Source organism: Acinonyx jubatus, chromosome A3 (genome assembly GCF_027475565.1).
Source record: "Acinonyx jubatus isolate Ajub_Pintada_27869175 chromosome A3, VMU_Ajub_asm_v1.0, whole genome shotgun sequence".
Classification (NCBI taxonomy): domain Eukaryota; kingdom Metazoa; phylum Chordata; class Mammalia; order Carnivora; family Felidae; genus Acinonyx; species Acinonyx jubatus.
Genome location: NC_069388.1, coordinates 117,345,604 through 117,361,809, shown reverse-complemented (window position 1 = coordinate 117,361,809; position 16,206 = coordinate 117,345,604). Strand labels below are relative to the sequence as shown.

General features: G+C 61.0%; 1 protein-coding gene across 1 annotated transcript; it reads left to right on the top strand.

Annotated features, from left to right (window-relative positions):
- GAREM2 (GRB2 associated regulator of MAPK1 subtype 2) lies at positions 1 to 15,775 on the top strand. The gene is made up of 6 exons (XM_027033366.2): positions 1 to 226; positions 3,053 to 3,193; positions 9,143 to 9,273; positions 9,969 to 11,012; positions 11,979 to 12,148; positions 12,625 to 15,775. The coding sequence occupies exons 1-6, from the start codon at positions 115 to 117 to the stop codon at positions 13,646 to 13,648; spliced, it is 2,622 nt and encodes an 873-aa protein (XP_026889167.1). The 5' UTR covers positions 1 to 114; the 3' UTR covers positions 13,649 to 15,775.
- The last annotated feature ends 431 nt before the right edge of the window (positions 15,776 to 16,206 follow it).

The following is a 16,206-nucleotide window of genomic DNA, read 5'->3' as shown; positions in this document are numbered from 1 at the left end:
CCAGGCGGGGAGCGCCGCGGCGGCCCCAGGAGGTGGCGGCGGGGCGCGGGAGCCCGGGCCGCGCGGGACTGGCCGTCGGGGCCCCGGGACGGTGGCCCCGGGGGCGCCCATGCCATGGAGAAGCTGGCGGCCGGGCTGGCCGGCCTGCGCTGGAGCATGGGCGCCTTCCCGCTCGACCTCATCGTCAGCCGCTGCCGCCTGCCCACGCTCGCCTGCCTCGGGCCAGGTACTGGGGTGCGGGAAGGGGGGCTGGGGGTCCGCGGAGAAATCGGGGGCTCTCTGGGCAGGTGCTAAGGGGGCCGTGATGATGTGGCCCCTGCCCTCCCGCTCCCGGCTTCGGCCTCGCGCGGCTCCCGGCACGCCTTCCCTGGAGACCCAGGGCCCACGAGCCGAGGGTCCGCCGCCTCCTGGGCCCTGCTCACGGGCACCGGACAGAGATCTGGGACAGGAACTGAGACCAGGCCGGGGCAGAGTTTTCCCGGCCAGCTAGAAGCCGGAGCGCGGCGGAGGCCCCGCGGCCGCCCCGTCGGTGCATCCCTTTCCCTGCAGCCCTCAGACCCCCCGCCTGGGCCGCGCCCCCCTCCGTCCCTTTGTCTCCCGCTTCTCACCTCGATCCTCCCGCATCCCCTGGGCCTCGGACTGCGTCTTCCTACCGCCGCCACCACCCCCCAGCCCCGATCGGCCCCTGTTGGCACCCTTCTTGCGCTCTCCTTTAGCGTCCCGGGGAGCAGTCTGCGGCCCCCGGCGGGCAGGTCACCTCGGGGAGAGGCCCGAATGATCGGGCCCTCCCGCCGGCCGTGCCCCCAAGTCCCGGCCTTCCCTCATGTTTTGCCCCACTTCCCAGGAGCCCAGGCTGCTCTGCCGATGGGACTGTGCATGGGGGCCCGAGAGGGGACGCCTGGAGGCCGCACGGAGCGAGGGGACCGTTTGGAGGAAGGGGGGGGGGGCGGCTGCTTGGCTGGAGGAGGGGCGGGAGCCGGGGCTGGCAGCCAGGCCGGGGGTTTTGTGTGCGAGAAGAATAGGGGTTTGGCCCGCGTTGGCACACTCGCTTCCCTGAATGCTAATGGGGCCCGCGGCCACAGGCTCCTCTCCCCTCCATGGGGCCCGCAGCCCCTCCTCCGACCCGCGGCGGGGTGGAACGGGCACCGTGAGCGGCAGCGTGTCCCTCGACCGACCGGGCTGCGTGTCCGTTTCCGAGCCGGGGCCGTCGGGCAGGAGAGCTCAGCAGCCCAACCTCTTGCTCTCCAGATCGTTAGCGAGTGATCCCGAGACTGTCCGCGTCAGCATCAAGGCTGTCCCCTTCTGCGTGTGAATGGGATAAGCTGGCCCTAGGTTCTGCCTGGCCACTTCCCACACGTCCTCCTTGGCATCTCCCTTTCCTGGGGGTCCTTTCTGAGCTCCCCAGTCCCAGCAGGCCTCCTCTGGGCTCCCGTGGGGCCTCGGCACCCCTGACTTGAATCTGTACACGCGTTTTTATAGTTTATTGCCTTCACACTGGGCTCCAGGCTCCTTGAAGGAGGATATCCCGCTTAACAAAGATTCTGGACTTACCGGAGGGATGAGTGAATGGACAACTGGTGTGATGGCCCAGCTGTCTGCCTGTCTGTGACCTGTCTGTGGTGGCTATGGCTGTGGTCACTGTGAGTGCGAATACGTGAACAAAAATGTGTCTTTAGTCTTAAAGGCCCTACAGCCTGTGCATTTGGGAGAGGCCCCTGTAGTTGCAGCCATGGGACTGAGTTGTGTCAGTGGGGTGACAAGCTCCTGTCACTAGGCCCAGGGGCTGTGCTGGCTCAACTGTTGGGGGCCATGAACCATAGCCTTTGGTGTGTGCCTTGTGTGGTTGTGAAGGGTTGCAGAGTAGGAGGGCTTCCTCTGCCCCAGGACATGAGGGGTTGAGGAGGAAAGCTCTGACCCCCTCCAATGCAGTGGGAGCCCGCCCCACTCAAAGGGCCTGAGCACATCCTCCCCACACCCTTCATGGAGCCCTCAGTCATCAGGGTAGTCAGGATAAACCACTTCCCATTTGCTTGGGTGGCAGCAATTTAGTAAGTTGTGTCTGAGAGGGCTGGGAAGGAGGCGTCCCCCAACCTTCCCCCTGCCCACCAGCTGCATCCAGGAGACCAGGCCCCCTGGAAGCTGGGCCAGCCCCTCCTGCTCTCCTGGAAACCGTTGCTGGGGTTGGAGCCTTCTGGGCCCAGGCCCCTCCCAACACCTCTGCCCTAGTGCAGCTTCCCCCAGAACTAGGTTCCCCCTTCAAGCTCCCCCCCCACACCTCATCACTGTGTTTTGAAGACAGGGAGGGTGAAGGGCCGACAAAGGGAGAGCCAAGAAACAGCTTCTCTGAGAGGGGCTAGGGGTTATCGGAGACTTTGTCCCCTCTCCTTTGAGGTCCCCTGCATGTAGGAGACCCTTGTGGCAGTGGGTGAAGAGGGGCTGCCCAGGAGAGAGCCAGGAATCTCTGGGGGCCCCTCAAGCAGGGATCCACAACGGATAGCCCGTCTCAGCCCTGTCTGTGCCCCCGACAAGGCCCTCCTCGCCTGGCTTGGGCACTGACTTGGGGGCTGAGAATTCTGCTGGTGGTCCTGAGGCCCAGCTCTAGTGTCTGCTCAGGGAAGACCTCACCTAGTTTGCTGCTCCCGTCTGGGAGTACCCAGACACCCTCCACTCAGCACCTCCAACGTGGCCTGTTTTCTGGGTTCCCCTCTCTTTCCACCTCCCCATGGGCCCAAGTGCTCTGGGAGGGCGGGGCCAGCTCATCTGCCAGAACCCCGGCTCGCAGCACAGGGCCTGGGACAGCAGGCCGTCCAGGCGAGTGGTGAATGAAGGACTGTGGCCGGGGTGGTTGCTGGGGCCCCGTCAGGAGCCAGAGCCCTGGGAGACCAGGCGTGACTCACAGCCCTGAGGCCACAGCTGGCAGCGCGCCTGTCCCCTGAGCGGTGTTGACCTGGACAGGGATCGTGGGCAGCCGTCCCCAGTCGGGGTCTTGGTGAAGACGTTAGCCTCCCTCGTCCCTCCTAATGTTCACTTTACCTTTCCTTCCTCTTCCCAGGGGAGTATGCTGAGGGTGTCAGTGAGAGAGACATCCTGCTCATTCACTCCTGCCGCCAGTGGACAACGGTGACAGCCCATACCCTGGAGGAGGGCCACTATGTCATCGGACCCAAGATTGACATCCCCCTGCAGTACCCAGGTGTGCCCAGCCAGGGACAGATGACATAGAGCCACTGGGGGATGCAGGCAGGAGGGTAGGGGGTAGGCCTTGGGGGAAACTGTTAGTGACCACCCTTTGCCTGGAGCCACAGGGATGAACGAGGACATGGCTGGCCGGGTGGCGGTTAGAGCCCTGTGGTTTTCATACCGTTTCTGGGGGAGTCCTGGGTTTCTGGTTGCAAAATCTTGATTCACATTTTATTTCGTTTAGTTTTTTAAACGTTTATTTTTGAGAGAGGGTGAGCGCGAGTGGGGGAAGGGCAGAAAGAGAGGGAGACGCAGAATCCGAAGGAGGCTCCAGGCTCTGAGCTGTCAGCACAGAGCCCGATGCGGGGCTCGAACTCCCAGACGGCGAGATCATGACCTGAGCCAGAGTCAGACACTCAATGGACTGAGCCCCCCAGGCGCCCCATTCACATTTTATTTTAAACTGATGATCTAAAAATTAACCCCACTCTCACACTGCTGCAAATCAAACCTTAACCCTAACTAGAGACCTTGGGTGTGTACTGTGAGCTGCCTCATTAAGGCTTTTTTTTTTGTCCAGACCCTCGAAGAGAATGTCTCGTGCGGGGATCTTCTCAGTGGTTGGTGTGCAACCAAAATTCTTCAGAAACAAAGGGATGCTCAGGCTGATTTTAGAACTGTACTCGTCCACTCTAATCCTGATTTTTCCCAATTTTTGTGTTAAACTCCTTGTTTTCACTGACTGGCTTTATCAGCGAATGTGAAAATTTTACACTTAAATGAGATGATGCTAATGAACTCGTACTTTTATCTGTTATATGTATGATGTTGATACATACGATTTTGGTTGAAGAGAGGATTCTGCTGCTGGAAAGCACAGCCCTTGTATTTTACACGTGACAGAACAGAGGCTTTAAGAGGGAGGTGATTTGCCCAGGGTCACACAGCTAGGGAGCAGCAGAGCAAGGGCTAGAACCCAGGTGACCGGACTCCTGGGCTGATGCTTGCTTGCACCACACCAGCGACGCAGGGCTGTTGTCACCTGGGTGGGAAGGGTGGGAATCTGGTGGCCCCCTCCAGAGATGCCCCTATGTGCCCCAAAGGTCCCACAGCTCCTGCGTGTTAAACACGCCGCCCTCCAGATGCTGAGCTGAGTGTTTCGTCATAGCATCCTCATGGCAGCCGTGTGAGAAAGTCTCATTAGCTCCGTCTAACTCACAAAGTGAGGCTCCGAGAGCTCTGGTAGCTTGCCCAGTTCTGTGTTTGTGACTGCTAGTCCCCTTCCCCTGCCCTAGTAGAAGTTGGGAACTCCTGAGCTGGAGCTGGGAAGGCTCCCATTCCTTTCCTCCCAGGAATTGGGGTCCCCAGCCCTTCTTGGGTCTCCTCTGAGCCAGGGGGACAGGACTAAGGCTTCTGCTCTTTACAAACAACGCTGTGAAGTTGGTACCCCCATAGCTCCCACACCCCATTTAAAAGATGAGGAAATACTCTGGTGTCTTTCTGACCCGGGGTTAGGCCCTGAGCCTGGAGCCCTTGAAAGGCCTGCTTAGCAGCTAGAAACTTCCCAGCCTGGCTATCTGGTATTGGTCCAGGAAGGGGCCCCAGATCTTCTTGGGATGAAAAAACAAAAGATTGGAAAAAGCCCTCGCTGACATTAGTGTGACTTTACTGTCCCATTTCAGTTGTGTTATTAAACATCGGGGAAACCAAGGCACAGAGCCTCCTAGGGAAGAGTGAGTGAGTGCAGGAGGCCTGGGGCCCTTTCCCTTATGCAATCTTCTGGTGCCCCTGTGTGCATGTGGACGGTGTGGTCATGGGGCGACGGCTGGCCTGCAGGGGAGTCGCATTCCTAGCCGCATCTTTCCGGTGGGTGGCTCGGTGGCCCTAGTGGGGGAGGGGAGGGACGGGGTTATAGCCTGGAAGCGGAGCCCGCAGCCCGACGCTAGTTCCTCCTAATGAATTAATAATGACGTGGGCGGGGGCAGTGGCGAGACCCGGGAGTCTCAGGGAAGGCGGGGGAGGGGAGTGCAGTGCAGCGCCCGTGGATTCGGGGGACCTGGCTGCCCGGAGAAGGCCCCCACCGCCCCGCACAAGGGGCTAGGTGGCTCAGGTCAGCGTTGGCCGGCATTCTGGGAGCTAAGCCCTGTGCTTCCATTTCACAGATGGGAAAACTGAAGCTCGGAGAGATTAAATAATTCGCCCAAGGTCGCGCGGCTGGTTGGTGCCAGAGATGGGATTCAACTAGGTCTGTCCGACCCCAAGCCTGTACATTTACTCACCATTCTTTAGGGAACGGCGCGGCCGGGGTCGGGTGCTAAGAGGAGGGGGAGACTGCTCTGGCTGGAAGGGACGCCTGGGAGCGCGAATGTGACGTACGAGGGAAAGGGCAGGGAGCAGGGGCAGGCTGGGGTGGGGCAGGTCCCTAGGGTGCGGGGGCGCTTGGGGTCTCACTACGGGGGAGGCAGGAGAGGAAGCTGCCGGGGGAGCGAAGGCTTCCAGGGGCTGGCGCATCGCTCCCGGGAGGTCTCCCTTCCTTCCTCCCGCGGTAATGACCGGTGCTGGGCCCGCGCTGCGGCGGAGGGGGTGGTGCTGGCTACCATGGTTACATCGATCCGCCGGCCACATCCTCTCCCGTCTGCAGCCCTGACTTGGCTCCAGCTCTCCCCACAGGGGGCAGCGGGCAGCTCTCCCCGCTTGGCTGCTTGTGGTGGGGGGCTTGTGGGGGGGGGGGGGGAGGCTGCGGGAGGGAGGGGTGGCACCCGCAGTGGGATGGTAGCCGCTGTGCGGCCCCTGCTGCCCGACCCCCCCCACCCCAGACCCCCGTTCCTTGCCAGGCGCCTCCCCAGTTTCTCGCTGCTGCCCTGGAGGGCTGTGGCACATTTTCTTACAAGGGTCTCCTCTTTCTCCTGGGCACTTTCCCTTCCCTTTCTCAGCTTCACTTCTTTCCCGCTTCTAGGTGCTGACGGGCCCTTGGTTCTTCATTCTCAGCACGTTGGGGGCAGCGGGGGTGTCCTCAGTCTGGGATTCTGGCTGGGTCTGGGGGGCTCCAGGACCCACCTACTGTATACAACGCGGTGTTTGTGTTCACGCCAGGAGGACGCTGACATTTTTTTCTGGGAGGAGAGTTCCCAAAGGGTTGAGATCCGCCCTAGCTGAAGACCCACCTGTGGGTTCAGTCTGTACCTCCCACCCGGAGTCCTTAAACCCTGCCCGCGCTTGCTCACCCCCCTAGGAGCACCCCCTGGGGGGCCTCACTTGGCCTCCAAAGGACTGGCTCCTGCCCCACATGGTACTTCCAGGTTCCCAGTTTTGACTAGCAGCTCTGCCTGCTCCGTGTCGCGTTGGTTTTTCTGGGTTTTTTTTGGTAGTGCCAGGTTTTTATTTAAATTCCAGTTAGGTAACATAGAGCGCAATATTAGTTTCAGGAGTAGAATGTAGTTGAGCGCCCGGTGCTCAACACAAGTGCCTTCCTTAACACCCATCCCCCATCGAGCCCATCCCCTCCCCCCCCACCCCCCAGCCTCCCCCAGTAACCCTCAGTTTGTTCTCTGTAGTTAAGAGTCTGTTTTGCCAGCTCCATTTCTGACCCGGCCGGTGGCCTGCGTCCTTTCCTCCCCCTACCTGCACCTAATCCGCTGCCCCAGTCTGCCTCTTGGTCTGCTTGATTTTGCCATTTCCCCAGTGGCTGTCCCGGCTCTCCTGCAGAATGACCTCTCTGCTTTCTTTATGGAGCTCAACTTGGAGCTTGGCATTTTCTTGCTCAAAACACTGCAACGGCTTTCATTTCTTTTTTGGGCTGTGAGATGACCGTTTATTGAGATATTTTCCTTTGTAGTTCTTAGCCAGCTGGGTAGTCCACTGCATCACGTCATACAGGCTGTCCTGAAGGGGGCAGCCTTCAGCATTGCAGCCTACAGACTAGGCAGTCCCCAAGATCTCTTTAATGGTTCTAGAGCATTCTCTAGCTAAAGATGCATGCTGCTTTTGTTGGGCAACGTTGACAGTTTCGTCAAAAGTGAGACTTCCACCGCGCGTGATGTTTTTCTGCTTCTCTCTGTGTCTTGGTGGGTCCTTGAGGGCTTTGATGATCAGAGCGTAGGCGGAAGAAGGTCCCACTTCAGTGTGGGCCTGTTTGTTCTGAATGGTCAGTTTCGCTGTCATCCTCAGACCTTTCTGATCACCACTTGCCTTGGCGATGTCCTCACTAACCTTTTTGGGACGCGCACCCAGGGGGCCAGTCTTGGGGGCTCTGCAGACATGGCAGTGACTACCCCACCAGGGCACCTTCCGTACGTGACTTCGATCTTTTGGGCGTCGGACTTAGGTGGCCTGGCGGAGGTGGCTGGTGTCAGGTGAATCCGGATTCAGGACGATGGGAGAAAACGGCACCTTGGCTTCCTCTGAGCTGAAAGCCAAAAACTCATTTCTTACTGAGCAAAGTCTTTCTGCCTTAACCTGGCATTTAGGGCCTTTCATAACCTGGTTACTGCTTCACATGCCGTTGGCACTTTCCTAAAGTCCTGGGCATAGGCACTCACCATTTCGGGTAGGCAATCTGCTCTCGTGACGCCTGTTTTTAAAAAAATTTTTTAAGTTTATTTATTTATTTATTTAGAGAGAGAGAGAGAGAGAGAGCAGAGGAGGGGCAGAGAGGGAGAGAGAATCCCAAGCAGGCTCCACACCATCAGCACGGAGCCCGACGTGTGGCTCGAACTCACGAACCGCGAGATCATGACCTGAGCCTTACCCGACCGAGCCGCCCCGGTGACCCTGTCTTGTCCGTGCTATTTCTTCCATGTGGACTGTCTGTTCTATAAAACTTTTTTTTTTAACGTTTATTTTTTTATTTGGAGAGAGAGAGAGAGCACAAGCAGAAGAGGGGCAAGAGAGAGGGAGAGAGAGAATCCTAAGCAGGCTCCACAGTGTGGAACCTGGTGTGGGGCCCAATCTCACCACTATGAGATCATGACTTGAGCCGAAATCAAGAGACGGTCGCCTAACTGACTGAGCCACCTAGGCGCCCTTGTAAAACTCTTTTCATTCTTAAGATCCCCTCGGACCGTCAGGCGGGTCTTTGGCTCTTCAGTCACGAGTCTGTTGTAGCAGCTGTCCCATCCTGCCATCATTGGGTGCTTTGTGTCGCACCAACTCTATCTGGGTCATCTAGGCTTGTACCCTCTGTCTCAGGGCACATAAAGGGTGTATGTGACCGGTGAGGTGAGACAGTTTATACAAGGGGGTCAGCTTCATGGATTATCCTCGTTCTTTTAAAGTCTGTGCCTGCTGGGGGCATCTGCCGGGCCAGCTTAAAACAGCCCCCGACCGCAGGTTAGGAAGGCCTCGTTGGAGGGAGGGAGGGAGGCAGTTTTGTCAGGCTCAGGTCAGAGGCCTCTGGGATGTTGCACCAGGGGCTGAATGTTGGACCAGGGCAGGGTCTGGGAACAGAGCTGGAGTCTGAGCAGCCCTCCTGGGGTCTCCAAGGCCCGGTGCCAGGTGCATCGGTATGGATCGGCAACCCGAGGTACGTGCGTTGGATGCCAGATCCACACAGGACCCCAGATCGTCTGCTCCATTGCCCTCCGACGAGGACCCCGAGAGGGGAAGGTCACAGCAAGTCAGAGTGGGGCTGGGACGAAGCCAGGAGCCAGCATCTCCAGTGCGACACTGATGGTTGCAGACCAGTTTTGTCTGCAAGCGTTTGGCTGCCAATGTGCATTCGGATTTCTCTGGGCAGGCAGCTGCGGACCTCCTCACCCACCCACAAGCTCTCCATGGGGTTCTGGTTGCTAGGTCTGTGCTCACCTGCCCCCCTTGAGCCAGCTGCCTGGCCCCTTCCACCTCAGGCTGTGCAAACCTGCCTTTCTGCAGTCTCGGTTCCAGAGGGGCTGGCTGACGCCAGGGGAGCAAGAAGGGGGGACCGGCGGGCAGGCGTGCCCTAGCAGCCTGTGTTCGTCCTTCGTAGGGAAGTTCAAGCTCCTGGAGCAGGCCCGGGACGTGAGGGAGCCGGTGAGGTACTTCAGCAGCGTGGAAGAGGTGGCCAGCGTCTTCCCTGACCGCATCTTTGTGATGGAAGCTATCACCTTCAGTGTCAAGGTCAGTCCTTGCCACACCAGGCCTGGTGTCCCCACGCTGGTTGGAGGGTTGTCCTTAGGGTCCAGGAGGCAGAAGGTGTCACAGTGCCCCTTGAGGGCCTTGGGCCATGTCAGAAGAGCCAGGTGTATGACCCACTGGCCTGCAGAACTTCCTGGAATAGGTGGTGAAGTGTGTGTGGAGGGTCCTGCCCTGACCTGGAGATCCTCAGGGCAGCCCGTCCCTTCGGTAGGAAGAGTGGTCGTTGGGGGCACACAGTCCCGGCAGACCCCCACTGGTGTATGGATGGCTCGTTTCTGTTTACAGACCCTTATCCACCAGTTCATTCCTCTTCATAGTAGCCTTGAGTAGATGGAGTATTGTTACTGCCCAGATCGTATAGGCAATGATAATAAAAGCTGCCATTTACTGGATATTTTAAAAGTATGGCACACCAACATGTTGCAGTTCTTCCAAGTAAGAGTTAACACACGAGGCAACCCAGGCCCCAGAAGTAGCTCATTTAAGGTTGCACGGCTGCTACGTGGCCTCTCCGGGAGGGAGGGTGGGTCTCCTGACCCTGCAGTCCGGTGCTCTTGATCCGGTCTCAGCCTGGGAAAGGCTCCCAGGTCGGGGAGCGCGGGGGTGTGCGCGCGCCTCAAAGGAGGGCTTTGCCTGGGCCACCGGCTAAAGCCCCACCCGGTGTCTGGGATCCGCAGGTGGTGTCGGGCGAGTTCAGCGAGGACAGCGAGGTGTACAACTTCACGCTGCATGCGGGCGACGAGCTCACGCTCATGGGCCAGGCGGAGATTCTGTGTGCCAAGACCACCAAGGAGCGCTCGCGCTTCACCACGCTGCTGCGCAAGCTGGGCCGGGCCGGGGCGCTGGCCGGGGTGGGAGGCGGCGGCCCCGGGGGTGCGGGGGCCGCGGGTGGCGGCGGCGGCGGCGGCGCCAGGCCCGTCAAGGGCAAGATGCCCTGCCTCATCTGCATGAACCACCGCACCAACGAGAGCCTGAGCCTGCCCTTCCAGTGCCAGGGCCGCTTCAGCACGCGCAGCCCGCTGGAGCTGCAGATGCAGGAGGGCGAGCACACGGTGCGCGCCATCATCGAGCGCGTGCGGCTCCCCGTGAACGTGCTGGTGCCCAGCCGGCCGCCGCGCAACCCCTACGACCTGCACCCGGTGCGGGAGGGCCACTGCTACAAGCTGGTCAGCATCATCTCCAAGACCGTGGTGCTGGGGCTGGCGCTGCGCCGCGAGGGCCCGGCGCCGCTGCACTTCCTGCTGCTCACCGACACGCCGCGCTTCGCGCTGCCGCAGGGCCTGCTGGCCGGGGACCCGCGCGTGGAGCGCCTGGTGCGCGACAGCGCCTCCTACTGCCGCGAGCGCTTCGACCCCGACGAGTACTCCACCGCCGTGCGCGAGGCGCCCGCCGAGCTGGCCGACGATTGCGCCAGCCCGCGCCGCGCGCGCCTCTGCCTGCCCGCGCCCCCGCGCGCCCCGGCGCCCGCCCGCGCCCCCGGCCTGCCCGGCGACGGCGAGCAGGAGTACGTGAGCCCCGACTGGGCCGGCCCGCCAGAGCCCGGCGCGCCGCCTGCCGAGATCCCCTACGAGGAGCTGTGGACGCACCAGGCGGCCGAGGGCCTCGCCGAGGGCCGGACGCGGCCGCCCCCCGGGCCCGACCTCATCTCCTTCGGGGCCGCCGGGCCGCCCCGCCTGGAGCCGGAGGCGCCACCGCCTCCCGTCCCTCCCAAGTCCGAGGCGGTGAGTGGCCGGGGGTGGGAGGCAGGGAGGGGGACTGGGGGTGTCTGCTCCAGGGAGGTGGCCGGCCAGAAGCAAGTTCTTCTGCGCCCCAGCCTCGTAGCTCCGCCTCCAGCCCCTGGAGCGTGTGACAGAAGGTGTCCCAGGGGTGGGGGAAGGAGAAGGACGCTGGAGCGTTTGTGGTATACCAGGGCCGGTGTGGATACCAGGGACGTAGATATGTATGGTATGTAGATAAGCAGGGACGGTGGCACTGGGAGTTCTGGAGACAAAGATGCTCTTAGGTCTCTAGCTTGAGAGAGTTTGGGGATGAGCTCAGAAGGCTCCACAGAACAGGAGTCCTTTAAGTTGTCCAGGGAAAAGAAGGTCCCGTGGTGGAATAGGTTTAGAAAATGTAGTGGATGATTCCTAACCCACCGCCTCCTCACTTAGGAACCACAGAACGCTGGTTCATTAAAGGCTCTGAGAAGTCCTGCACTAAGGAACCCTATCTGTGCCTACTGCAGAATTTTGCAACCGCTCTGGTCCACAGCAGTGGACTGCAGCCGTTAACGTCCCAGGGAGTCCACTTGGAGTATTTGACCTATAAGGAGGGGATCTTGATGACCGATGGCCCTTTCTTCTCCTTGTCACACCATTTTTTCCTCTCCTTTTCCTTGAGGAGGGACTAGGTTTACATATCTGTTTTGGATCTCCTCATATATACATATTCTTATATTCACGATGGCTTTCCAAGGCCACAGGAGATGGTGTGTATGTCATGAGCTCTCGTGGAGTGAAACAGGCTGGAGAGACTTAGAGGGCCGGGGTGGGTGAATGGCAGAGGTGAGTAAGGCGGAGATAGCCTCTTGGCAAAGTGGGGCAGTGTCCATCCCAGACACCCTCCTCGCCCAGCTGCTTGGGAAGGGCGAGGCAAGGGGTGTCCGCCGCCTGGGGACAGGACGCGGAGTCACGGCCCTCTGCCTGCAGGTGAAGGAGGAGTGCCGCCTGCTCAACGCCCCACCTGTGCCTCCCCGGGGTGGCAATGGCAGCGGCCGGCCCTCGGGCAGCCCCCCGGTGCCCCCTCGCTTCCCCAAGCTGCAGCCCATCCACTCCCCCAGCTCCAGCCTCTCCTACTACTCCTCTGGCCTCCAGGATGGGTGAGCCTCCTCCTTCTCTCGGTGCTGGGTCCTCCGGAAGAGGCCTGGGGAGGGGAGCCGGTGCTGGGGAAGAGTCCAGGCCTGGGGGTTCGGAGGGCGTCCGTTCCTGAGCAGTACCTGAGCTTGAGGGCGCTGGGGGCTGGGGCCACACCTTGCTTTCCACTTTCAGTTTGTTCCTTTCCTAACTGGTGTTGGTTGGGTGGGGACGCGGCCCGGGTTCCCTCCAGACTGGGATCTGCCACGGGATGGAGTGCTCCTTGCCGTATGAAAATTTTACGTGATTCAGCGTAGTCTCATTTTCCCGGGGGCGGGAGAGGCTGGAAGGAAGACTAGGGCAGTCCCGGGCGGGGGGGGGGGGGTGCCTCAGGCCTTGGGGGCCGGGGCGCGAGCCGGCGTTGCTGAGATCAGCGTGGCAGTCTCTGCCCTGGCAGAGCGGCCTGTCGCATTTCCGCGCGTATCTGTGTCTCTGCCCGCAGGGCAGCCTCCCGCAGCGGCAGCGGCAGCGGCTCACCGTCACCGGATGCCTACTCCCTTTACTGCTACCCGTGCACCTGGGGAGACTGCAAGGCCGGCGAGGCCTCCGGCCGCCCACCCCCGGGACCCCTGCCCTCCACCACGCAGCCCAGCCAGGCTGCGCGGGCCCTCGCAGAGCCCCCGAGCAGTCGGGCTGCCTCCGTCTTGGGGGCTGACACCCCCATCAAGGCGTACCACGGCTGCCCGCCTCTGTTCAAGCCCTCTCACCCACAGAAACGCTTTGCTCCGTTCGGAGCTCTCAACCCCTTTTCGGGGCCTGCCTACCCCTCGGGCCCTTCCGTGGCCGCCTCTCCTGGGCCCACGACCACCTCGGGCCCCCTGGCTACCTCCAGCCCTGCCTTTTCTCCAGGCCCAGGCTCACCAGGCCAGGCCTACTCAGCTGCTCCCCCCTCCTGTCCCACCTCCTCCTCCTCCTCTTCCGAGTGGCCGGAACCAGCCCTGGAGCCCTTTGAGCTGGGCCAGGGCGGTTCCCCGGAGCCCGAGCTGCTGCGCTGTCAGGAGCCCAGAGCTGTGGGGGCACCTGGGCCCGGACCCTGCCTCTCGCCACTCGGACCCCCCAAGGCCTTTGAACCAGAAGGTCTGGTGCTGCGGCAGGTCCCCACCCCACTGTCACCGGTGGCCCTGCAGGGGCCTGAGGCGGGCGGAGCTCGGCTCCTTCTCGCCCAAGGGCGCCTGGAGGGGCCTCCTGCCAGTCCCTGGGAGGGGGTCGCAGGCTGGGGAGGCCGGGATGCCTCCTCCTGGCAGCCCCCCGCTGACCTGTCTGCACTCTCCCTGGAAGAAGTCTCTCGAAGTCTGCGTTTCATCGGGCTCTCAGAGGACGTGGTAAGCTTCTTTGCCAGAGAACGCATTGACGGCAGCATCTTCGTGCAGCTCAGCGAGGACATCCTGGCCGATGACTTCCACCTCACCAAGCTGCAGGTCAAGAAGATCATGCAGTTCATCAAAGGCTGGCGGCCCAAGATCTGATGTTCCCGGCTCGTAGCTGCGCAACTGGAAGCTGGCACGGAGGCCCCGGGGCTGCAGGGGGACAGCCTGCGGGACCCAGGCGCCGGTCCCGCCTGCGAGGAGAATCTATGCCAAGACTGAGGCGGCCAGGCAGCCCCTCAGAGTGAATCCAGACACACTTGGAAGTGGGGGACTCTGGGGTCAGACCCCTACACGAGGACATCTGGCCTTTGTGCAGAGTATGTGGGGAGGAGGCTGGAGGCACTGGGGCGCACCTGGGCCTGGGGCCACACTGCTGTGATTCCCGTGGAGGAAGGGCATCAAAAGCTGGCCTTCGCGGTGACCTAACATCTTCCCGTGTCCTTGTGCAGAACTTCACAGGCCTCTTGCGCTTCTCAAGCTTGTAGGTTGAGGTTAGAGACCAGGGAAGAAGATGGTCTGTAACTTAAGCACAAATTCCCCAAGTGCCCTCTCCCCTGTGCCCTGTGGGCTTTTGGCCTAAGCTGCCCCAGAGTCTGGGTGCCGTTTCTGTATCTCTAGGACGCCCTTCCTTCCCCCTTCTGTGAATCAGGGCCCTGGCCCCGAGCACTGGGGTAGCGAGTACAAGCCTGTGCCACCGTGCCTCGGAGGCTCCAGCTCTCGGTGCCGGTTTGCGGGTGAAGACCCTCGACGAGAACGGCCCTGCTGTTGACGTGCTCTAGTCGGGGAGCCGGGTGGTCCCCTGACGTCTCCGGTGCCCAGGCTTCCGCCTTCCATCTTGCCAGGCTGGGTCCGGTCTGCGAAGATTCTCACTCCGCCGAGGAGCAGGTAGATTTAGGTCAGCCGCTCCTGGATTCTGGAGGCGAGTGGCCTTCAGTCTCTCCCACTTCCCCTCTACTCCCACTTCGCTTGATTCTGGCCAGCACACGGTGCCGTCCTCTTGCTCTCTGTAGCTGGCACAGGTGGGGTGGGTGGGGAGAAAGCACGGTGGTTTGGGGAAACCTGCTCGTTCCCCGTTCCTGGAGCCCAGGCCTCCTGCACTTGCTCATGTGCCTCACAGCAGGCCCTCGCCCCCCAGATCTCGGGCACGACGACCTGCTTGGCACCCGGAGGTTGGCCATGGTGTACGAGCACCCATTACTTCCCAGCCCCTGGGCTCTCCGTCTCCTCACCCAGGACCACACTAACTCTCGTGCCGCTGGCCTCAGGCCCCGGGTTACAGGCCTTCTCTTCTGCCTTATCTAGCCTTCCTAGATATTTATTTCCTGTTTTTCTCTTAAGAGTAGTGAAGCCATGCTGGTGCTCAGGCCCTGAGCTGATGCCTCCGCTCCAGGGCAAGGGGAGTCGGGAAGCAGGACACACAAACTGATGCTGAAGCATTTGGTTTCCTTGTCGATCCCTTAGTGAATCCTCTGGGACTAGTGAAATAAATGCTAGAGCACTGGACAGTGCAGGTGGAATGCTGGGTGTCGGCGGCTCTCTTCTTCCGGACCACGGGGACCGACAGGTACAACGTGTAGGCCTCCAGGCAGAAGGCTCTGGAATGGGTGTGCCCGTGGCCCACTCCTGGGTTCTCTTCTGAAAACCCCTCATCAGCCCCTACCCTACAAGAACCTTCTAGCTCCCTCAAAGGTTTCAACATCATTCCTACTTTCCATTGCTGCTGAGTGGAAAACTCCAGCTTGCCAGCCAGGCCCCCAGGTTTTTCCTGCACTGGCCAAATGCCTGCCTGAGGCTCTCCCAGAGCACCCTTTAGGAGCCCGTTAATGGCTCTGGTGTGAGGACCCGTTCTCTTTTGGTCACCTGAGAACCCCTAGCACCGAGGTGGCTTGATTTTAGAGTCTGGCTTTGTGGCAACCAACCAACCAACGGTGAGTAGTCAGTCAAGCCGGAGCTAAGCTCCCTGCCCACTGGTCCCGGCAGAGCTGGGCCCGGGATGGTGTCTGGAGTCCCGGCAGCTGGAGCAGATGCAGGAGCAATGGGTCACGGTTCAGAGCCCGACACGGTGTGACTTGTTAGGATCCCGTGCACACGCGGTGGGGGTCCTTCTGCCAGGCTGGTCGGGGGCCCCCTAGCCGCTTACACAGACTGGGTAGTGCTTCTGCCGGAAGGTGAGCGTAGGGCCTCTCCGGCCCAGGGGGCACCGCGAGGGCGGAGGGGGGGGCTCTCGCAGCGTGTGGTGCTGGCGGGCCGCTCGTTGCGCTGATCATCCACGCATCCATCCGTCCGTGCTCTGGGGCAGCCAAGACGTGCAGGATCTATTGGCCAGGAAAATATTCATTCCTGTGCCTCATGCCCATGCTGACATCCTGAATATGCGTCCTGCCACACACACAATAAACCCTGGATGACATTGTGCCATGAGGAAATGCCGTCTGGGGAAAGAAGCCTCTTAAACCCCGGCCTCCAGGCCTCTCGCCCTTCACCTGCTCTGGTCAGTCGGGCCTCTTTCCCACGGCAAGCAGAAGCCTGCCCGAGTCTGTAAACACAGCCGGGTTTCGAAGGGTTTAGTTTGTGAAGTCCCCTAAATCCCCCCGTGTCACGGTCTCTCTCTCTCTCTCAAGGGGCTGTCTAGAACTCTCCCAACACATGCACACCCC

Coding starts and splice junctions, on each gene's coding strand:
- GAREM2 (XM_027033366.2), top strand. CDS start 115: ATGGAGAAGCTGGCGGCCGGGCTGGCCGGCCTGCGCTGGAGCATGGGC. Junction 11,013..11,978: donor TCCCTCCCAAGTCCGAGGCG/GTGAGTGGCCGG, acceptor CTCTGCCTGCAG/GTGAAGGAGGAGTGCCGCCT. Junction 12,149..12,624: donor TCCTCTGGCCTCCAGGATGG/GTGAGCCTCCTC, acceptor CTCTGCCCGCAG/GGCAGCCTCCCGCAGCGGCA.